At 46.1% G+C, this 22,650-nt stretch overlaps 2 protein-coding genes across 14 annotated transcripts in view; one reads left to right on the top strand and one right to left on the bottom strand.

The window, feature by feature from the left end:
* KDM2B (lysine demethylase 2B) overlaps positions 1-14,143 on the top strand; it is a 102,921-nt gene extending 88,778 nt beyond the window's left edge. For 8 of the 12 annotated variants that reach the window (XM_019621024.2, XM_019621023.2, XM_019621026.2 and 5 more), the window contains 9 exons: positions 766-909; positions 5,309-5,395; positions 5,924-6,193; positions 8,797-9,470; positions 10,862-11,025; positions 11,492-11,653; positions 11,910-12,011; positions 12,329-12,547; positions 12,894-14,143. In XM_019621024.2, the coding sequence (XP_019476569.1) occupies positions 766-909; positions 5,309-5,395; positions 5,924-6,193; positions 8,797-9,470; positions 10,862-11,025; positions 11,492-11,653; positions 11,910-12,011; positions 12,329-12,547; positions 12,894-13,075 (2,004 nt within the window). In that variant the 3' untranslated portion in view covers positions 13,076-14,143. The remainder of the gene's footprint in view (positions 1-765; positions 910-5,308; positions 5,396-5,923; positions 6,194-8,796; positions 9,471-10,861; positions 11,026-11,491; positions 11,654-11,909; positions 12,012-12,328; positions 12,548-12,893) is intronic. The other 4 variants (XM_010720116.3, XM_010720120.3, XM_010720121.3 and 1 more) reach the window with 4 other exon arrangements.
* Positions 14,144-14,693: 550 nt separating this feature from the next.
* Positions 14,694-22,609, bottom strand: RNF34 (ring finger protein 34). 2 transcript variants are annotated; one of them, XM_003210919.4, is made up of 6 exons: positions 22,389-22,604; positions 19,864-20,082; positions 18,603-18,989; positions 18,230-18,286; positions 17,781-17,982; positions 14,694-16,444 (listed from the first exon to the last, which is right to left on the bottom strand). In XM_003210919.4, exons 1-6 carry the CDS (start codon positions 22,467-22,469, stop codon positions 16,257-16,259), a joined length of 1,134 nt encoding a protein of 377 aa, XP_003210967.2. In that variant the 5' UTR covers positions 22,470-22,604; the 3' UTR covers positions 14,694-16,256. The 2 variants fall into 2 exon arrangements, with proteins under 2 accessions (XP_003210967.2, XP_010718417.1); XM_010720115.3 differs by lacking the exon at positions 18,230-18,286 and having other exon boundaries at positions 22,389-22,609.
* Between the last annotated feature and the right edge of the window lie 41 nt (positions 22,610-22,650).

Genomic DNA, 22,650 nt, shown 5'->3' with positions numbered 1-22,650 from the left:
AAGTATGTTCCCCATTATCACTAAGGTAGCTTTTTAATTAGACTGGCATTCAGTGCTTTGATATAGGTGATGGATATATGAGATGCTGCCATTCCCTTTCTCCCTCAGCAAAGGACAGAAAATAACTGCAGTTGTGACACTTTGGGAAGACAAATCCTCTTTTTAAGTGTCTGTGCAGTGCTTTTTGCACTGCTCTCATTAGGACCAGGGCCTCCTATAATAGACTGTCAGTCGACAAAAGGTCTGTTCTTATTCCTGTTGTAGTCTTGCCATGAGGGCTGGATGGGTCCCATAACATCTGTCTGCCCTGCTTGTAAAACAGGGGAGCTGCCAAATTGTTAGATTGTGAAGCTTAGTGGATGTGAATAGTGATGTTCTAGGTTGCTTCTTTCCCCTCCCATTGTACTGTAGTAAAAGTGACTTTTGTGCCAATGTCTGTCAGCTCACAGATTAAAGACACCTTGGAAAAAAAAAAAAAGTCATTTTCATCCTTGCAATTCCCCATGGGTTTATGCTGCTGCAGGAAGGGCACTTTCATTCCCTGAACGTGTCCTGTGATGCTTTCTCTGAGTATCCAGCCCCAGTTGTTACCAGTTTTTCTCGCCTTTGTTGATCTGCTGGGATGGAGCCTTCAGCAGTTTGCACAATTAAGCCCTGTTTATCTTCTCTTTTGGAATGAAAATACTGTAAATGCATTTTGAATTCTTCTGTTCCCATGTGTCTTATGTGCCCTGATCAAGACTTCCTTCTGATATGTGTAAACAGCCGGTGTTGCCTCATACTGCTGTATGTCTGGTGTGTGGAGAAGCTGGGAAAGAGGACACTGTGGAAGAGGAGGAGAGCAAGTTTAATCTCATGCTAATGGAATGCTCCATTTGTAATGAAATAATACACCCAGGATGCCTTAAGGTGAGTGAAAGGATGTAATACCTGTTGGAAACAAACACACAAAAAGATACTACTTGAATGTAGAAGTAGGGCACAGAAATTTTCAGAAAGAAATTTTCACATTTTTGCCTTTGGGAACTACATGAAGCCAGAGTTGGTGTGAGAAACAGGATGGATAGCTGCGGTGTGAATGGCCCTGTCTGAAGGAGGGTCCTCTCTTCTAATGTGACCATCATGCTCAAAGCAAGGCAGCAATGTGTGGGCGTATGTTTGTGGTTTATTTCATTTATTTATTGCTTCTTGTCTAAGGAAGTGTAAGGAAGTAAGGCGTCTCAGTTGGCAAGCTCCAGAGGACAGAAAAATCTACCTGTAGCTTTGGAAGAGTTATCTGCAGCCCTGTATCAGCAGAGTACAAATAAGTGGTTTGCTGTTTGTGTTTGTCCAGGCACAGATATGCCTTTTAGTGGCAGCTGGCTTTAAGGATGGGAGCAGACATTGCAGTAGGAAGACTGCAGCTCTAGAGAGCAAACTGAGCAAGTTTCAGGCCGAGTGGAGTATTGTGAACAACTATTCTCTTGGTAACAGAAGTGTATTTTTGGGCACATCCCTGTGTCTGAGCACTTAGAAGCCTACTTTCTCCAAAGCTGGTTGTGTCTTGGCTGCTCAGCTGTTCTCTGTTGCTGATTTGTTTATGGTTAAAGTGAATTGCCATAGCAAATGTATTCTGACGTACCATGCCCCAGAAAGCAGCCCTTGGTCCCTCTGGGCATGGAGATATGTTCCTTGTGCAGGCCTGGGGTGATGCTGTCCCGGCCTTTCACTGCTTCTGTGCTGTACGCCATGTTGCACCGAGCGATGTGTGTCACTTGCTGAAGCAGAAAGCAGGTAGCTGGCAACTGCCCTGAAGAGTGGGGTATCTGCAGCTCCTACCACAAATGGGCTCTGATCAGGAGCTTGGTGTGCTTGGCTCTGCATAGAGTAAGGCTTCGGGGGCTGAAGAAGCAAGGGAAAGAGCAGCTCATTTCCAGAGGAACCTCGGTTCTGTCTTGCAGCTGCTGCTCTTCTGTTCCTTCCCCCAAGTGCCCTGCACTCCCCTTCCTTTCTGGCAGTGCCAGCAATGCCTCGTATCCAGGTCCTGAGGACAGGGTCACTGTTTGGTGGCAGTTGAAGTATGGCTTCCTCTCACTGTCCCACGTCTGGGACCATTTGCACAGGATGTGGGTCAGACCTGTGAAATCAGGCAGGGGCTGTTTGTTCTTTTATGCTTATAAAAGATGTTCTGAGTACTGTTTTGGTGATTAGGAGCACAAAGTTGCTTGAGGTATTTCTGAAAGTTAAACAGTGGGAGATTAGCAGTGTGCTGCGTGCGTCTTTTACTTCAGTTTCTCAGTGCATTTGCTGAGCCGGAATGGGTGGATAACTATTGATTATTTACAAAAACAAAAGGGCAGGAGGATTTCAGAATCATCATTTTAGAAGATGAGAGGAGACCGAGTGGAGAAGCACAAAAGAAGAACAGAATCTCTTCCTTGGTTCTCTCGTTGCTCCTTATTCCCAGGCTCTATAGTTCTCTGTGGGACAAAGGGATGCCCTATTTATGAGGTGCTTGAGCCTTGGCATGGGCTCAGCCCTCAGTCTGCATGGAAAGCACCTTTGGAAACAGATGCGGCCCAGGGTTGTGCACCAAGAGGAGGTCCCATCCTGTCTTGCTCAGGCAGCACCACATGTCAGCCATGGCTTCGTCTCCAGCAGGCATCTGGCACGTGTGCTCTTGGGCACTGCAGGACAGCATGTATCTGGTTTGGAGCTCATCCTCTTCCAACTTCACAGTTTGACTTTATCTGTTTGTGGTCAGTGAGTTTTCTCCATGAAACAGCAGATGATGACCTTGTAGGGCATCTGATAGGTCTGTCCTTTGCCATTGCTTAAGAGCTGAGCTGGCTTTATTGGAGTCTTGAATGACACTGTTAAGGGCTGACTGTCCAGCTTCTTTCTTCAGAATTATTCCTTGAGAAAATCATCTTGGCAAGCCTTTCATAAGCCCAGTATTGCTTCCAGAGAGAGCTGCTGAGATTTTAGAAGGATATTGTCTTTTACTGTTGCAGGGCATTTTAATTGAACCAGTATTGATGGATTTTTCTTGCTGTGAGTCAGATTCTTAGTAGCACAGGTGACCAAGTGCAGGATCTGATGCAGTTTCCTTAAGAAGAACTTTTCTTCATAAGAATCCTGTTCTTTGGTTCTTTGGTTCCTGTTCTTACACTGAGACTGATAGAGATGAGGGAGTATTCTAGGTGCATTGACAGAACAGCAGGAATAAATAACTGAGAAAACAAAGTCCTCCTCCAGCACAGATGCTTTTTGCCAGTGTCTTCAGACCAGGTGTGTTTCTACCTGCATTACTTCAGCCTCTGTACTGTCAGGACTCACAGCTCTCACCTGCTGATAGCAGGTTGGCTCCTGGGGTCTCTGCATTCTCTGACTCACAGTCTTGTGTTCAGGCTGTGAATGGTTGCCGGTGCTGCAGGCATGCAGTGGAGGTGCCTCCTGCCGTGGCTCAGACACCCACCTGCTGCTGGTAGCAAACATGCAGAACTGGCTCCCACCCAGCCTAGAAGGCTTGGGACGGATTCAGTGGCAGGTTTGTTTGTGTCTAATTAGTTTGCTTACAGTTCCTCACATCTGTTCAGTTCCTTAAACTCCTCAGAAGGGATGGAGCTGTAATGCTTTCCCTTTGGTAGCATTTGTTCTGTATTCAGTGCGGGAAATAACTTGTTCCCAACTTGGGCTTGCGCCAGGAATTGTTCCCCTGAGGCAGAGATGTATACAACAGCTCCTGGAGTATCTTACACCTACCATGGGAAAGAAGGTTCAAAGGCACACAGTTGTGATAAAACCAGTATTTAAATTCTGCCCACTTCATTTACTCATTTATTAACTCCGAAAGACTTGCTGAGAGAGGCTGACATGTCATCACTCCTGCTGGATGGTGAAACTCGAATGGCTGCTGTCTGGCTCAGTTCTGGAGGAAGCAGTTCTCTAAATCCCAGGGCTTGCTCCTGCACAGCTCACACGTTTTCACTGAGCTGGGAGGAGGAAATGCTTCAGAAACAAGAAAAATCTGCAGAGCTCTGCCCTTGCCTGTTCCAGCAGCAGGCTCCTGCTACTGTACTGCTGATGCCAATGCCCAGCTGTTCGTCTTGACTGCAGACAGCAGAACAGTGCTACTACAGTAATAAAATGTTTTCTTTTTTCCTTGAGGCTTTTGCCTAAATCTAGAATCATAGGTTCTTTCCAACCTTGTGATTCTGCAAGATCATCTAGTCCAACCGTCCTCCTATCATCATTACTACCCACTAAGCTGCTGAACCATATCTCGTAGCACCTCATCCAGACACCTCTTGAACACCACGTAACTAATCCTAAAGATATGAACGTGCCATCAGTGAGCTTATGTGTTTGTGTGGAGGCTGCTTTTTAGCTTAGCTCTACTGTTCCTCCTCGGCTTCATTCACAGAAACTGCTTTTCAGAAACACCTTTATCCTGTCTGGAATGTAATGAGGGCTCCTCTGCAGAAGTTCAGGAAGCAGGAGCTGTGTGGGGCAGGGCTGTGCTGTTGTTGTGATGTGACAACACCAAATGTGCTTTTTTCTCTTTCAAAGAGCAGAATGTCACAGTCTCTCAGAGGCAGGAAAGCAGTAAGCACTTCTCTTCCTTACGCTAGCTGTGGGTGTCAGAAGCCCTGAGAATGTTTTTGTTTGTCTGGACCTCTGAATAGAAGTTTGCTGTTCTCCAGCTGGCTTGGCACCCAGCATTCTGCTGGCACGTGAGCCTGGGGGCTGTGCACATGGGGCTGCTCACTCTGAGCTGTAAAGAAAAATATTTTAAGGAACACTTGATTACAGTGCAGGGTGCTCTGCTTCTAAAAATGCCCAACAGTATTAATGTATTATGTGTGTATGGGAAAAATCCCTTCCTATTGAGGGAGCAGGCTGTGCCTCACTTCGGGGGGGGGAAATGGCTTTTCAGATCAGGGGTGTGGGAGGACGTTTGGAGATGGCATGATTACAGTCGGGATGGCGGGTGGCTTCTTTCCTTATTATTTTTGTAAGAGCAGAATGTGCCCTGCAGTAATTGGGATTGTCCCTGACCTTCACACAAAGCCCAGACCCAAAGCCTTTATCAAGTACCAGGTTGGCCACCACGCATTCCTCCCATGGATGTTATATTGAGGGTGATCCTGTGGGGTGTGCTCAGCTCCTGCAGGGAGCCGGGTTTCTTTCCTGGGGCTCTTGGGAGGGCAGCAATCGATCAGAGAAAACGAAGAGCTGTGAGAAATGCCTCTGAGTGGTCTACCTGTAGACTTCTGCGGCTTCTTTGAGCTTGCCTGTGAATTGAGTTGTGCCTCTCTTTCACCAGGTGAAGGAATCAGATGGTGTGGTTAACGACGAGCTGCCGAACTGCTGGGAGTGTCCAAAGTGCAACCATGCAGGGAAAACTGGAAAAGTGAGTTTAATGGGGATAAGTGGTGCTGGAATGAAATACAAGATCTCAAACGTTCCCTCTGGCTTGTAGGTATAATTTTGCCCAGTACCGCTTTTGTCTTTGTGTTCAATTCAGTTGAGTCAAAGGAAATAAGCTGTTGGCTTTCTGTTCCCTAATCATCTTTTTATTTTTCTTCCATGCACTAACACTTCACCCAAAACCTGGAGAGTGTTTAGGTTAGTTCTGTGCATTGCTGCATGCTAAATTCTAAGATACTTCTTTGGATTGTGTAAAAAGAAAAGAAAAAAAGTCATGCGAAACCTGAAGTGTCTATTGGAATTAGGGAAGCTTTTTTTTTTTTTTTTTGTAAAGCGAGAGGCTGCAAGTGTGCATAAAAACTCCTTAAAGGTTGAAACTGCTTCTACTGTAACTCCTTGTTAATGATTTTATCTGTTACAAAGTGATCAACCCACCAGTGCTGGAGGCAACATACATAATAGCTGAGAAAGGCATAAGATATAAAGTTTGTTTGTGTTTTGTGTCTCTTTGGCGTACAAGCAAAAGCGCGGACCAGGATTCAAATACGCATCAAATCTCCCAGGCTCATTGCTGAAGGAACAGAAAATGAACAGAGACAATAAGGAAGTAACAGATGCTGCAAAACGGAAAGGGGACTGTGAAGAAACTCCCAGGCGGAAATCTGAGGAACATTCCAAAAAGCCTCAAGTTGACTCAATTCTGAGGAGAAAGTCAGACGAAGTACATCTGCGGAGGAAAAGGAAATTTGAGAAACCCCAGGAACCCTCTATGAGAAAACGGGTATGACAAACCCTTATGTACGTACGCAGATGCGCGTGGGCTGGTTGGGGCTGATGTCTCTTGCCTTCTGGCTTGTACCTCGTCTTGAAATCCCAGATTGCTACAAAAGAAACTGCGATGTTTTACCTCCCTTCCTGAAAACTGCTTGTCTAACAGGACAGTAGTTTGAACGGTGAAGCTCGGGTTGACATTCAGAGGCTGACAACACTGGGCTGTGGCTGTTGGTTTGTTCAAAATACTGGAAAACCCACTTTAACTAAAAAGTCACTGCAAGATGCTTGGAGTAGGAACAAAGTGAAAATCACTTTTTATGGAAGCCTTTTCATCTGTTGCCACTTGGTGGCGTGTGGCAGCTTGTTTTGTGGCTGATTCACAGATGTACAGTGTGTAGAACTGATCAGAGGACCTTTAGGAATGACACCTCCTGTAGCCTGCAGAGAGGAGGAGCTGCTCACAGCAGCACTGTAGCAGCTTTTCCCTGAATTTAAAAGTCAGAGCTCTCGGACCAGGCAGAGACACTCTGAATTGCCGTGTGGATTACAGAATATTCTACTTAAGATATAGAGAAATGCTGCTTCCAGAGGTAGAATTGAGGACTTAGATCCAACTTCTCTTACAAGTAGACGTCGGATGGTTTGTAACTGGGATCGCTGGCAGTTCTTGTACTGCGTGCACTGCAGTTCTCTAGGACTTGGTAGTTGCTCTGCCTGTCGAGTCTTGGCAGACAGAACACCACAGTATGGGAATGTAGGGATTGTCGTTGCTTTGGTGGAGAGGAAAATTCATGACAGCAGGTTATGCATATCTGCTTCTTGGCCATGATCTCCTTTTCCCATCCCTGCGGACTCACTGGAGTGTTTATGGATGGCTTGAATTGCTCCGTGAAAGCTCCCAGCGCATCAGGAAGGCACTGTGAGTCACCAGACCTTCAACAGACAGCAGAACAAATGTCATCTTCTGGGGCTTTTACTTTTTCTTTCTTCCAACAGCTAAAACTTGGAAAAGAAGAAACTCTTCAGGAAGAAGGTGCTTTGCCTTTATAATAGATATGTTCTGCATCCCTTTTAATCCTTCTCATGTGGGCTGAATGGTGAGCCAGTGTATCATTCATATCTTTGTGTCAAAGCGGGCATTTTTATTATGCCCTTTACATCTCAAAAAATGCTCTCTCGTGCAAGCCATTATGCTTCAGAAGAGTTAGCTGCAGTGTCTGGCTCTATATTTTCTGGTGTCCCATGTTAAAATACAATCAAAAACTGTGTTTTGATGACCCCAAGGAATAAAATTCAGTTTCTGTGCTGATGCTTTGCTCTCTTGCTGAATCTTGCTCCTGCCATGCACACCCTCAGCAGTCTGCATCACAGTGTGGAGCCCCCCCTGCACAAGCATTGATTTCTCTCTCACAATCTGCCGCAATAACAGAACTGATACCTTTAAATTACGCACTCATCAGTGCCCTCTGTGGAGGATGCTGCAAGCTGACAGTAATCTGATGTTCTAATTTTCCTGTCCGTTTTCTAACCTGTCATTAACTTACTGTGACCTCTTTCTTTATTACGTGTTTAAGGACGGGTTGATCAGCTTTCTCTGCTCAGCGCTGAGTCCGAGGTGTAGCAGCACATCCACAGATGTGATCCAATTAGTTTATTGCAGAGCACGGGCATTCTGATAGAACAGGTGTGTTCACAGCAGCTCACCTTTCCTTGCCAGGCCTGATCTCTTCTTATTAAGGCTGTTTCGTTCTAACAGTTGCTAGCTTCTTTCTTGCGTATAGCAATCAAATCAGACTTGAAGTCTTCCTTGGTTTTGGTCCGTACATCTCTTCCATATCCCCTGGCGTGCATCAAAAGATTAGATTAACGTGAATGAAGCGCAGTTCTCTTTGACGAGCAGCAACCAGGGCAGGGAAGGAGCTGCCAGCCCCGTGAGCCCACCTTGCATCAGAGATGGTGGCAGCATGCGGGCTCATCCGCGTGGCAGTGTGTCACACCTGGCAATCCCCGTCCGCACGCACTGGAGGTGGGGAAGCCTGAGAAGATGAACCGAGTTCAGTAGGATGTAAAGGGGCAGCCAGAGTGTCCCGAGGCTCTGAGCATCCAGCAGGAATGGTGTCATCACAGCAGAAGCGCAGCCACAGTGCGAGTAGTGGTTGCAACTCAGGAGCTTTCAGAAATTGACCTTTTGGCCATTTGGCATGCATGTGTGTCAGCCAGTGTTGAAAGTTTGCCCAGTGAATGCATCCTAAGCCTGATTTCTTCTGGCCCATTGGGGGAGAACTGTCTATAGCATGCCGTTCACCTTCTATATGGAAGCTGTCTGCTGTGTAATGAGTAAGGCTCTTAAGTCTGCAAGGTGATGCATGGTGAATAAATGCATTTGTCACTCTTGGAGTCCAGAGAGCCGGTAGCTGGGCTCCCTGCCTCTGCGATGGCTCTCAAACTCGATGCCTTTGGCTGGTGGATGCAGCCTGGCGCTGGGGCGGGTGGGCCCGGTGCAGGTAGGCAGCTGTTCCCCAGGCACCGCCGCCCCGCAGAGCAGCAGCGTTCCGGGTAACGCCGCGTGCTGGGTGCTCCCGTAGTCAGCCCTTGTCTCTTCCTTTTCAGCGGCGATCGTGGAAGGCTTCGGACGAGCGGAGCGCCCTGCTCAAACCCCTGCGGCGCCTCAAACAGGAGCCGGAGGACGAGCTGCCGGAAGCGCCTCCTCGCTCCAAGGACAGCGACCAGTCGCGATCCAGCTCGCCCACCGCGGGTCCCAGCACAGAGGGGGCCGAGCCCAGGGACAAGAAGAAGTTCAAGATGAGGCGGAAAAGGCGGCTTCCCAATAAAGAACTGAGCAAGGAGCTCAGCAAGGAGCTCAACCAAGAGATCCAAAAAACCGAGAACAGCCTTGCCAATGAGAATCACCAACCCATCAAATCTGAACCCGAGAGCGAAAACGAGGAACCCAAGCGCGCCTTGAACAACAGCGAGAGACTCCATAGGTTCAGCAAAGGGTTGAACGGGACGCCCCGGGAGCTGAGGCATCCGCTCATCCCCAGCCTTCGGAGCACACCGCGGGGCATCGCCCGGCCCCCACCCTCGCTCTCTCCTCCCAAATGCATTCAGATGGAGCGGCACGTCATCCGGCCGCCCCCCATCAGCCCCCCTCCGGACTCGCTCCCCCTGGATGATGGGGCAGCCCATGTGATGCAGAGGGAAGTCTGGATGGCTGTCTTTAGCTACCTCAGTCATAGAGACTTGTGCATCTGTATGAGAGTTTGCAAGACCTGGAACAGATGGTAAGGAGGGTGGGAAATTGTGCTGGGTCTTGTGTGTGGTGGGGATGGACTTGGAAGGGAGGTGGGTGGCTGAGCACTAAAAGAGGTGTGCAGGTTGTCCCTGGAGTTCTACTGAGCCCAAGGAGAGAGGGTGCCCAGCAGTGTCTGAAGAAGCAGCTTGTCTTTAGTGCTTTCTCACAAGCAGCAGTTGCCAGCGCTTCTGATGAGAGCTCTGTGTATGAGCATCAGCCTGCAGCAGCTGTGCTGCCCAGAGCAACCTGTTCTGTCCACAGACACTGCAGTGTTCCCACACATGAGAACATTCTGTCTGGGTCAGGCTGAGCCTGGGTCACTGTGCCCCCAGGAGCTCTTGCTGCTGATGCAGTTGTTTTTTCAGTTCAGCTCTTAAATCTCTATTGAGATACGGTGAAGATCTCCTGGTGCCCTCAGTGTTCTCCTCAGAAGGTCCATCCTGGTTGTTGCCCTGCAGAGGGCACACAGAGCGATCCCATCTGCTGATTCCATATCAGCAGAACTTGTGGAAGAGTCCTTCATTGTTCTGTGCTCAGAGTGTCAGAGCGTAAAAATTGACACAGACAGTGACTGTACCACCACAGAAAGCATTAGTGGACAGATTTCTGAGTTTCATTGCACTCACAGCAAAGTATCTTGTAGGCTGTCATCTCATATTCAGCCATAATGTGCACATGGATGGGCGAGTCATAGCAGAGGCCCCTCGGTAGTGCAGTCAAGCAAAACCTGGATAAATGAGAGGAAGGTTGGTAATCTGGCACAAGGCAATGCCCATGGAGCCCTTCCTCCATGGGTTTCTCAGTGCCACAGAAGGTGTTAGATGATTTTTCTGTTTAAGTATGGCATTTTCTAATGCAAAATGCAAGAAAATGCAGAATACTGCAAACCCATTCAGATTTGTTGCTTGTGGCCCTTAGAGAGCCATAAAGAGAGCACAGAAATGCACAAGGCAGCTAAATGGGAATAACAGGAACAGAATTTGTTTTGCATAGGGCAAGTGTGGCGGAAATCAGGGCAAGAAGCATATGAAACCATTCTTTTTATTCCGAAGATAAGAAGGAAGGTGCTTGTTTTCAGGCTACAAGACAGATTTTAATAAACGCTGTGGTGACTTAAAATGGGATCCTATGTTGTTGACACTGATAATTCAGTAGAAATAATTCCGTACTTCGCTGTGAGATAGATTTGACAGAAAATGCCAAACCTAGGTGACACTGTTTGTTGGTGCACTTACCTCAGCATCACTTTGCTTTATTTTTGCTAGTTTTGGTTAAATGCTGTAGTTTTCCCCATGGTTCAGTGATGCTTTTTAGAAGTCTTGAAGAAATTGAAACAAGTGCCAAATTCAAGTGCTGTTGACTTTTTTTCTTTTTGGGTAGGTGCTGTGACAAAAGATTATGGACCAAAATAGATTTAAACCATTGTAAATCCATCACTCCACTTATGCTTAGTGGCATTATTAGGAGACAGCCTGTAACCCTTGATCTTAGCTGGACAAATATATCTAAAAAGCAGCTGAGCTGGCTTATCAACAGACTGCCAGGTAAGCGATGGCTTTTTGACTGCTTCACCAGATCTTAGCAAACCAGTTTAGATGTAAACTGTTATCTCTGAGGAAGGTGTGAAGGGGTCCAGCTATCTGAAAGGAGAAGTACATATGTAGGAGCAGAACATCAGCATGTTAAAATGAGCAAAAAATGAGTTTTGTTGTGACTGCTTGGCATTCTAGTAAACTAATTTGTGGCAGGTGTTGGCCAATAAGTGCTGTGCCTGTGCTGACCGGTTCAGCTGGGGAATGCTGGGGAACTGTTCCCCCACCCCCTGTAATGGAGGTTCTGGGTGCAGGGCAGAGGGACGGCTGGGTGGGGGAGCTCCCGGGGTCCCTGTGTGCCCCGGAACATTGGGGTGTATGGGAGCAGTGCTGGGCTCAGCTCAGCCTGTGCATGGAAGCAGATCTCTGAGTGCCTCTCCACATGGGCCGTGTGCTCCAATCTCTTCTGTATCTGCAGGTCTTCGAGACCTGCTGTTATCAGGGTGCTCATGGATAGCAGTGTCAGCACTTTGTAGTTCCAGCTGCCCTTTACTCCGAACTCTGGACGTGCAGTGGGCAGAAGGCCTGAAAGACGCTCAGATGAGAGACCTCCTGTCACCGCCCACAGATAACCGGCCAGGTAACCGGCGGGAGGAGCGCGGGCTGTCCCATCTGCACTGCAGCATGCTCTGCTGCTGGTCCCTCATGGAGGAAATGGGCAGCAAACCCTGCAGCCAGCACCGGTGGGGTTCTGGGCTTTGCTGGCGCGTGAGGCGGTTAAGTAGTGACGTGCAGCACCTCGCTGGAAGCTTCTGGGTGATGAGTGATGTTCTCTGGCTGCTGAACAGTCATCTGAGCCACTGTGCTGGTTTTCTGTCTGACTTTCTTCTCTTCAGGCTGCAACGGGTGTACTTTAGAGAGTATGGAAACACTTTCTTCCAGTTCAGGGAAGGAGCAGTTCTGTGGGTCATGCCACATTCGCCCGGATATCAGCTCAGGTGAAATTTTGAGCAAATCAGATCTGCTTTCTGGCATGCACTGCACAGCCTACTGCTTATTCCCGACCTGTAATTCCGCTGGGCCCCTGCAGTTACTTTCGTCCCTTTTGTTTTTAAATCAGGAGGTGGTTATTGTCCACGTGCCTGTATCAAAAATAGGCAAGTGTTCCTGCTGATGTCCCCTCCAAAGCAACAGACAGGCAAAAACATCTGAAGTTAACTCAGGGCAGCAGTGTTGTGTGTCACAGTGCATTTCATATAGATTTGCAGATGTTTGCAGCACAGCACGAGACTCAGCTGCTGCTTCTGCTTTCCAGGTCAGATCGACAACCGGAGTAAACTACGGAACATCGTTGAGCTGCGCCTGGCCGGCCTGGATATCACCGATGCGTCTTTGCGGCTGATCATAAGGCACATGCCTCTGCTCTCCAAACTCAATCTTAGTTACTGTAATCACGTGACAGATCAGTCTATTAACCTGCTGACCGCAGTTGGAACTACCACGCGGGATTCATTAACAGAAATTAATTTATCAGGTACGCAGGGGAGGGGAGGAGGGTGGGAGCGTCACTCCCCATCAGCACTCTGTTTGCTGCTGGTGTCAGTGATCCTGCAGCTGCTGCTCTCCCAGGCCCTGCCCCGGCTGAGCTGCCCCCCCTCCCTCCTGGGAGCTGCGAATTGTCGCCTCGCTCATCCTCCTCATCCCATCTCATCCTCCTCATCCCATCGGTTACACAACCGCCATGGGGAGCCGGGAGCTGCAGGCGGGCTGGTTGGGGCAGCTGGTGTCAGCGTAGCACAGGAGGAGCGGAAAGGGCCGATGAGGTCAAATCAGAGATCAAAATCTGATTTCACTTCTGTCCCCTTTTCTCTTTTTTGCAGACTGCAATAAGGTGACTGACCAGTGCCTGTCCTATTTCAAACGTTGTGGAAACATCTGCCAGATCGACTTGAGGTACTGCAAGCAAGTGACAAAAGAAGGCTGTGAGCAGTTCATAGCAGAGATGTCAGTAAGTGTTCAGTTTGGGCAAGTGGAAGAAAAACTTCTGCAAAAACTGAGTTAGTTAAAGGACACATGTAAATACTGGGGCGAGGCGGGGAAGGGACTAAGAACATGTAGGGATTTTATTTTCAATTGGGAACTTGGAATATTGGAAAATACCGTGATGGGATTTTACAACTCTTGTCGAGAACAACATGAAACTACCCACGTTAAGAATCTCAACTTGTGCCACTAATTCAGTCTACCTGGGATGTCCTGCACTGGCTCTTATGCAAATTCATAAGGCGACTGTTACTGATGATAATTGTTCACACCCGGAAGAAGACTGATCTCCAATGAATACTGTTATTTAAAGTACCACAGCATGTGCTTGGTAGTGTAAATTTGATTTCTGCTTTTCATTTCTTAAAACAAACAAACAAAAAAAAGTTGGTGTCATTAAAGTGGACCACGCACTGCATTTCTGCCTTCTTAACACATTTTGTTTTGTTACATCTTACATTATGCAGAACTATTTTTGTACAAAAATTGTTTAAAAATTATTTATGCAATGTTTGAATGCATTACCAGTGTTTCGGTTTTGATTGCCAATTTTTATCTTTACTTATGGTAGGAGAGAACTTAACCTATACTTCGTAGACAGTATCTATCTACAAACGTGCCCAGGTCAGGAAAAGTAGGTTAATACTTTCAACTTAAAGCATGTTTTAATGGAAGTTTATATCCTGCTTTGTATACTTGAGAAGTGACATAAGCATGTTGTGGAAATAAGGTGTAAATTATAGTTGAAGTAAAACACTTTGCCAAGTTTTATCTGTATAGAAATCACCTTTTTTCTCAAAATTTTAAAAATTCCAATTTCAGCTTTTGCACATAGGAGGGTTTCACTCTGTAGCATGAGCTCTTGTACTCAATATAAAATTAATTTATACAGTGAGTCCAGCAGTAGAATAAATGGTCAAACGTAGTCTCTCTTTCTTTGAAGTGTGAGTTGAGTTCTCATTTAAGGTTTATAACATGGTTATTTCCTGATTGTAAAATTCTGCATTCATAAGTGCCATTGTTGTAAGGTGTTGTTTTCGTAGACCTTCCTGATGCAGTTTTACCTTTGTTGAATTTGTATAAACAATTGTACAAAAACAGATTCTGGCTACGAGGGCTTCTGTTCCAGCTGGGGGCTGTGGTTGGATTTGAGGTGTGTGGAGTGACTGCAGTTGTGGAGCTGCACAAGCCCTGCAAGCAGCGATGCTTCCTGCTGCAGCCCAGCCCTCCTCTGCTGCGTGCTGTCATGTTGTGCACAGTGAGGGCAGTGATCTGCTCTTGTCCCACACTGAACTTTGAGCAGAGGCCTGCTTGTAGGAATCTCCCTGGCAGAAGGGTGTTGGTGTGCAACACAGTAAGCCATGCCTTGATTCTGTGCTTTGTGGGGCTGTTCCCAACCTTGATGGAAGCCAACAGTAACGCGGAAGCCCCGATTTCTGCCACGCTCCAGGCAGTAGCTCACAGTGCTCAGTGCAGGCTTTCTCCACTGCCTCCCAGCACGTTATTACTGAGGGGCAATGAAATGCACGTGCCTTCCTGCAGCTGCTGTCTGCCTGGGCACATGCTTGTAAGAGACGGGTAAAGCTTGGGCTGGCTGCCCACCACCTTCCCCACTAGTTAAGGAAAGAGACAGAGGCTGTGAAAGCCCATCACAAATCTTTATTAAGCTTGTGTGGCTAACGATCAGCATGGAAGTAATATACGGTACTTTTTTTCATTAGCTTACCACTCAACGGAGACTCCGGGAATCAAGTAGCATTAAAAAGATATTCTAAAAAATAAAGCCATTGAGAGGTTTGCTCCCTTCTGAAAAATAGTCAGCAGTGTCTTAAAGCTGCATATTTTGTTTTGAGGAGGAGCTGCTTTCTCATTTTCAAGCCAGCCACATAAAGACAAGAGATCCGGAATGACAGGCAGTGTAGCAGAGGTAAGAATTACCAGACATTGAAGCCCTGGCAAATCATTTTCTTACCTCCATTACTTTGTTAGCATGGGGGAAATTGAAAGGAGAAGATGTAGCTTTAGCTGAACTTTCTTTCCTCATTTTTTTTTTTTCTTTTAACTTACTCTTAGTCAAGCACCAGCATGATCGTGCTTGGACACAGGGATCCTGTCCCCACATCTGAAGTGATTTTGCAGCTTCCCTCAGAAGGCTGCATGGGCAGCCCCAGGCACTGAGAAGGTCTTTGCTCCAAGACAACACCCTGCTGGAAGCTGAGCCGCCAGCAGCGCAGGTATGCAGCAGCTGACGGGAAGCAGGGGTAACAGTGACTCAGCCTTGGTTAATGTTGGTGAGTGTGAGGTTTTAAAGCTGAGGTTTCCTTTCCTGTCCTTAATAAAACCATTCCCCCTTAAGGTTAGCAGTACTATACATTCCACGTGTTAGCAGCAAGTAGTTTCATGACCCTGATTAGTATTCACAGTAACATCAGGTTGTCGGCACATGAAGTACAATCATCACATTAGATTAATAGTTACAATAGGCATGAGTGGATTAAGAACCACAAGAATATGGTTTCCTGTACCTCATTTCTTAAAAAATTATTCCTAAACTAAAAACAAAAAAAAGTACTTAGTAAGCAGTATTTGGATACCACGTGAGAGAGCCCTACAGAGTGACAAAGAATGGCCAAGAGAATACATGGGTATTGTTTGACATTCAGAGTGCAGCAATCCCCATCGAACAGATTGCTTAAGGTCTTCTGTGCAGGTACAGTTAATGGCAGTGCTTTCTTGAGTCTTTATACTGTTAACACTGTTACAGGAACAGTGCCAGTTACATTCTATATTTGTTAATTGCATAAGAACAGAATATTCAATAAGTTCTAGAGGACTGGACAACGTAATACAAATATGGTTGAGCAAAGGTGGTTTCTGTGACCACTTGCTGAGTACTGAATGCAATAACTAGGGCTGATATTCTTCAGAAGAGAGCAATAACTGCTGTAAACAGTTTGACTCAGTTTGTGGGTTTAAGGAAAGTCAGGCAGCTCTGTCACTGTACGCACAGGCATCACATCATCCTGCCCAACCACCAGATTAAGTATGCTGTAAAAAAGTCTTCATAAACTTCTATGTCCTGATGTTCAAAATGTTGTGTTTGAGAATTAAAAATCTGATCTACGCCCCAGGGTTCAGCACTCCTGCCCACAGAAATCCTGGTAGTCAGAGGGTGACTAAAATTTGCTTTCGGTCTTCATTTAAGACTTAAAGACATGCACAGCCCGTACAACGTACTGCCGGCAGATGGGGCACTCGCTCATCCTCTTGCCGCACTTGGTGCAGGTCACCATGTGGCCGCACTCCAGCAGGACGCAGTCGATCACTGCATCCATGCAGATCCGGCACAAGTTGTCATCGTTGTCGTTCAGCTGTACCTTCTCACCCTCTGAAAAGCAATGGAGAGGGAGGACACACGTTCAGACCCTGAAAACGCTTCAGCCCTGACCCTGGCACCAGCTAAAAGATACAAACAGGTACTTCAGCATAAAGCTGCGTTGCTCCATGCTTACAACTGTTTTCTAACTCCTAGCTAAGAATTATTTCATATTCCTTAACCTCTAAGAACGCATCCAGTCTCAATTACTGTCATCAAGCACTTAATTAAAATGCAGAGCTTGTTGCTTTCCATCTCTGAACTTACTTTGTGTAGCAGAACACTTTTCTCACAGTGATACAGATACAGAATGAAGCAGACCAAATTGTCGAAGCGTAAGCAAGGCCTGAGGATGGTGGAACTGAACAAAGCCTGCCAGGTTTCAGTGCAGGTTTCCTCTATCAATAATTGTACATTTTGTCAGACCATACTGAGAAAATCTTAAGTCCAATGCTTGATTTCAGACAGGTTTTCAGCTCTGCTTTCATCACCAAGGGAGGGTCTCCCTTGAGCCATGCTTTGACACTCACCAGCAGTACCGGAGAGCGGTCAGCACCTGCAGAATGCTTGACTCCTCTGAGCCAGTTATTTCAGTGTTATGTGCTGGCAACACCTGGCTGTGAAGCAGCCCTGAGCTAAGGCAGCTTTCCAGTCACTGCAGTTGCCTGTTGCTCACATCCTGCCTGGTGGGTGCAAGAATAAAGAGCCAGGCAGGAATTTTTCAGGCCAGCAGCGTCATCAAGAAGCTTTTCTCCCACAATATTTTGTTAACAGAAATCAGGCTGTGCGTATACTACAATCACGCAAGTGAAAGACACCAATTGTTGAGCACAGAGGTTGGATGAATACAAGTCATTGAGCTGCAGCCACAAAAACACCTTATCGTGAAAGCATGGAGAGAGACCAAACCACTTGAACTTGGACTTTGGCCACTGTAGCTTTTAATTCTGTCCCACAGTAAAAGACCTGAATTACTTTGGTCTGTTGACAGCTACAAGAGAAGCTCTCTTGCTAATGCCCTGTGAAATCTAGTACAGGATATGGAGGTGCCAAGTTTCACATTCTCCAAAGAACCAGTTCTCAGCCATGCCATTTTACCTTCCATGTGAAAGCTGAGCTCTCCAAGCTTTGGAAAGTAATTCTTTGAAAAAAAACAGCACAATTCCTGGAAAGCTTTATTTGCACAATGGTACCACATTCAGCTATTCTATAGATGTAGCTCCAACTGGGAAACCACACTTGCCAGTTGTTCCACAAAAGCAGAACAAGTTACACACCAAGTTGTCCTGCTGGCAGAACTGGCTACTGGAAACCAGAAAGGAAAGGTAAGAATTGAATATAAACCTACGTGTTTTGTGGTTTTCCTCACTCTCTCTGTACAGCCTGCTCACTTTCTCCACAAGTTCCCATTTCTCACAGCATCCTGAGTAGTTGACAAAATTACACGCAAGGATCTCCTTCAGCTGCCGAACACTCAAGCCTTCGATGTCCTCCAGACTTGAAATATCAGATAGAGACGCTCTTGCTCGTTTTCTGGACAATCCAGGAGTCTGAAACACATAACTGTATGTTTTTATCTGTTCTGGTAAGTTCAAAGCACCAGATTTTTTCATGCTATCACAGACTACATTAAGCTGCAGCAGTTTGGCTAAAGCTTTATCCTTTTCAGGGCAAGTATTTACAGATGTGTTATTAATGGCTGGTTCTGAAAGAATAGAGCGTGATACTAAATGCTGACAGATCAAAACACTTTGTGGTGTCACGTGCAAAGGTTTCTTTGCATAGTTCCTAACTCACCTGTTCCTCAGCACTTTCTTCTTCATCATTATTTATAGAAGATGTTTCAGTTTGGCCCTGTGTACAAAATGAAACTAATCAAATAAGAAAAAAAACTAAAACAACCCCAACCTCTTCTAAAATACTTTCCTTCCTCCCAAACATTTTAAAGTTTCAGTTGCTGCTAATAATTCTCAACTCAAGTCATCCCTATCACGTAGGCTAGCAGTCTCATCTAATCATCTTCTGTTTCCAGATCAGAAACAGAAAAGGCATTTTCCAGCCCCTCCAACTGCACCAATTGGTCCTTCTTTTAGTTTAGCATGATGCATTATCTAGTTGGAAAAAAAACAAAAAAGCCACTCTACCATAAAACACGTGTTAATTATTGTACCCGTAAAGGTGTCCCATTTCCTGTGCTTCCCCCTCTGTTTGCAAGTTCTCCTTGGGACGACACCGACACAGACATAGAAAATGGATGAGTAAAAAACCCAGAAGTCTGTGAGCGTGATGAGGGCAAGCTACCAGCGTCCATATCCTCCTCAGAGCCTAAGTGGTGGCACAGCACGAGATCCACCAAGTCTTCTTTCTCCCTGCAAGTATCTGTCGATATGTTTCTGAGAACAAGGTATTGACGCAGATCCTTGACTTTCAATCTCATCAGCTGTGGCCGCTGAAATGCTGTTTCTTGCAGCAAGTGACAAGTAGAACATCTTCTGAGATTCTCTTGTAAGACAGAACAAACCGAGCAGAAATCCTTCTTGCAGTCACAACACACGTGCTAAGAATGAGAAAATAACCACTCAGTTATGTCAGAGAAAGTGAGCCCACGACCCTGCTCGTCCCTTCTCCAAACCTCATAATTTACTGCTAGCCTTTCATCGCTGATTTTGACACAATTGACATCAATTTTAGGATTTAAGTCTAGAAAACTGCCCCATCAAATAGTTCTGCAGCTGTGCCAAGGTGGAGCAAGACAACAAAGAAAGGGAAAACTGAACAAAACTGAGGAAAGAGGCTTCAGAGAATTAGGTCAGTAAGCGGGCCTAAATGGACAAGGTAATAATGATGGACAGTCATATGCAGAAGTAACACCAACAATCTCAATTTTATTTACCTGGAAACTTAATTAAGCCACCAGCTCAGCCCCAAATGATATGAGGTCACTGGAGCACAACAGCACTTAACAGAACTAAACATGTTTAACAAACAAACAGTATTTCACAGAAAGAAGTTGTGATACTAAATTGGTAGTGGTTAAACCTTTCTGTTATGTAGTTCGTTCATTTCATACCCCACCACTATGGTTGATATCATCTTCAAACACAGATTTGTTTTAAGAGCCAAGATTCTGCACCTAAAACATGCACCTTACAAATAGGATCAGCACATTTCCAGGTCAGCTCAGATCCAATGTGTCACCAGTCGGTGACCGTCAGATCTCTTAACTTCTAATCCTGTCTGACGTTCATTTCCTGTGACCTTGGGATGAGGCACTTTCTCCCTCCCTGACCATCTGACTCAGTTGCCCTTACTGGAAGGAAAAAAAAAAAAAGATATATATCTATCTATATATATTTGTATATTTGTTTCCCTATATACCTACAGATTAGTTCATATTAGTAAAAAATATGATTTAAAAGGAAATGACTCACTTTTTTCCTAAAAACTGAAAAGGGAAGTCCACAGGCTTTGCAAACCACATTAGCAGCTGCTGCAGCTGGAGATGGGCACGATGAGAAAGCCGTGTTTGGTGCGAAGCGGAACGGGCCGGCGCCTCCTGCAAAGCCGGCCTGCTGGCCACGGACAGCTCCAGTCCCCATGACTTCATTCAGCAACCCGCAGCAGGAAGCCCACATGGAAGTAGCTCCTGCCTGGAAGCAGACAGAAAAAAGAAAAGGAACAAGTCTTAATATCTTAAGACCCACATAGCATATGTCCTGCTGCCAAAAGGCCTCGCCATCCCATCTGTCATCATCCCAAAGCTTGCTGTGTGAAATCCCAGAGCACAAGGAATGCAGCACACAAACGTCAGTGCAGCCCAGCGAGCCCTCCTTCCCAGCTACAACCCAAAGTAGGTAAGATTTGCTTCCGAGAGGCTGAAGCAGGCACAAGGAGCTCCTTAGAAAAGCTCTCCTTAGAAAGCAGAGTTCTGCACAGAAAAAGTAAGGAATTTGAAGAGGTAATGCAAAGTGAAGGAGGAGAGACTGACAGTCAATTGTAGGTGAAGGACAAGAGCTGAAGGGATGAGAGTGAGTGGTACAACAGCTTTTTGTAAGGCTGTCTCCCTGTAGGACCTTCTCCAGAAGTAATTCAGTCTTTTAGGACTCACAGTGAAACTCTCTAAAAAACATTTCTGTATCTTCAAACAAACCAACCAACCTTAATTCCAAACTCATCATGCTCTGTTTCTTTCAGAGGGATACAAATTTCAGGCCCTTCCTGGACCTGCTCTGCTGTTCTCTTACACAGGGTCTAACAAAACTAAAGTACCTCTGAAGAACCTTATTCCATATTGACTGTATTTCTGGTTTGAGCCCTATTGTTTTATCTCAAACACTGCAAAGATATTCTAGATAAATACATGCAGTTCATTGCTACTTTTTTTTTTTTATCCTTGAAAGCCTTCAGCACCAGATTCTCTATCAGATTTTTACTTCAAGTTGGAATTTGGAACCTACATTGCTTGGGTCACACACGTAATTACAGTCATGTGGCTCATGGAAACCTATTAAACAACAACAAGAACCAACAGAAGCACACTGGGTTTTTTACAGAAGGAAGCTGAGCGGTACAACTATCTTTTAAAGATATTTTTGTTCACCTTTTTTTTCCTCAACTATTCTAAGTTCTTCTGTTTTGTTTCCTTTATTCCAGGACAGCAGCCTGGACAGCACCCTCTACCCCCTTCAAGACATGGAACATTGGGTTTGAGCCTCAGCTCTCAATGCAAACCTCAACCAACCAGAGCACGTCAGCCCAGTGATGGCACTGCAGTCCCTGCAGTGACTGCTCTCCATATTAACACACACAAAGCAGAAAAGCTCAGAAAGGAGTCCTTACTGTGGTGCAGAAAGAAGCTCTGAGGCACAGAGCCATAGGACTAAACATGCTCTACAAGGCACTTGCATGAACATGTTGTTAAATCTGGAACATCAAAAGCACCTCTCTGACCTACACAAACCTGGTGCTTCACTCTTACTGCTGTATGCTGACACTACAAGTGTTCCAGTGCTAGCAGTGCAGTCAGTCCTTCTGCTTCTAAGCTGTGGGCAGTAATAACATTAAACAGATATGCAACAAACAAAACTCACTAGCCCAAATATTTTGAGAGCCATATTTACCCCACTTGTAACCAGGAACCTTCACACAGCAGAGAAAAGTCTGCAGAGCTCAGGGCATGACTGACCCTGGTAGGTATCTGCAGCTCACTGCCCTCCATACTGAGCCATCCAACTAAGACTTGCTCTCTGCATTCCAGCAGCAGAGAATGGAAACGTCAATATTCCTTTCTTCTGCACAAAACAATGATGTTTAGTTCTCCCTGCTTCTTAAGCAACAGGGAAATAACTTTTTAGAAATGCATTCTTAAAACTGGTGACTTAAAACTAGGAGCTCTCTTGGATGTGAGGTTGGTCTTTTGAAAAGTATTTTTTTTTTTCACCTTAACGGAAAGTTGTCAGTTGCAAAAAAAACAATGACTAATTCTTCACATGGTCTTACAGAATTGTCACGCCAGCCTTATAGTGAACAATAAAAACTGCTGCAAGCAAATAAGCGCAGAAGGATAAAATACTGAGCTAGAAGTGTGTGAGAATCCAACCTGCTCCACTGCAGGGCACCCAGCAGCAGGACAACAGAACCAGACGGAGGGAATGCAGCTGCTACCCATGTCCTTGCCAGGCAGTTTAACACTTGTTGTAGTGATTTTATTGAATGGCCTGTAACAGCTCAGACAAGGCTATAAGCCCAGGGTAAATATGCATCTAGGAAGTTTGTTATCCACTTTTGATACACGAATTTGCTAAGTACTGGACAGAAGATGTGTGTTACAGTTGCTCTAAGAGTGGACCCATGCAGATGACAGGCAGTGCAACAGTGTCCTTAATTTGCTCCTTAACCTCAGTCAGCCTTGCAGCCTCCCTGTGAGACCAAGCCAGAAAGCACCAACACAACTCACAGATGAGACACTAAAACAAGCAGCTTCCTCTCTGCAGAGCTTATCACAGCCTGGCCAAGCAGCCAAAGCCTTTCCAGCCATCGTTCCCCACGATCCTCCGGCTGCTCCCTTCACCTCCACTCTCCGCGCACCCTGCAGGGCCGTAAGATAGCATTTCGGCCCTCCTGCCTTAGAGCCCAGCCGTGCCCGCAGGGCTGCTCGCGGCCGCGCACAGCGGCAGGAGGATCCTCCCACAGCAGCCGCACAGCGCCCAGCTTTAACG

Source organism: Meleagris gallopavo, chromosome 17 (genome assembly GCF_000146605.3).
Source record: "Meleagris gallopavo isolate NT-WF06-2002-E0010 breed Aviagen turkey brand Nicholas breeding stock chromosome 17, Turkey_5.1, whole genome shotgun sequence".
In the NCBI taxonomy this organism is placed as follows: domain Eukaryota; kingdom Metazoa; phylum Chordata; class Aves; order Galliformes; family Phasianidae; genus Meleagris; species Meleagris gallopavo.
Note: the sequence above shows the minus strand (reverse complement) of the source record. Positions and strands in the feature narration are given on the sequence as shown.

Coding starts and splice junctions, on each gene's coding strand:
- RNF34 (XM_003210919.4), bottom strand. CDS start 22,469: ATGGCTGGAAAGGCTTTGGCTGCTTGGCCAGGCTGTGATAAGCTCTGC. Junction 18,990..19,863: donor TTTCAGTTTTTAGGAAAAAA/GTGAGTCATTTC, acceptor TCTCATTCTTAG/CACGTGTGTTGTGACTGCAA. Junction 16,445..17,780: donor TGAGGAAAACCACAAAACAC/GTAGGTTTATAT, acceptor ATTGCTTTTCAG/AGGGTGAGAAGGTACAGCTG.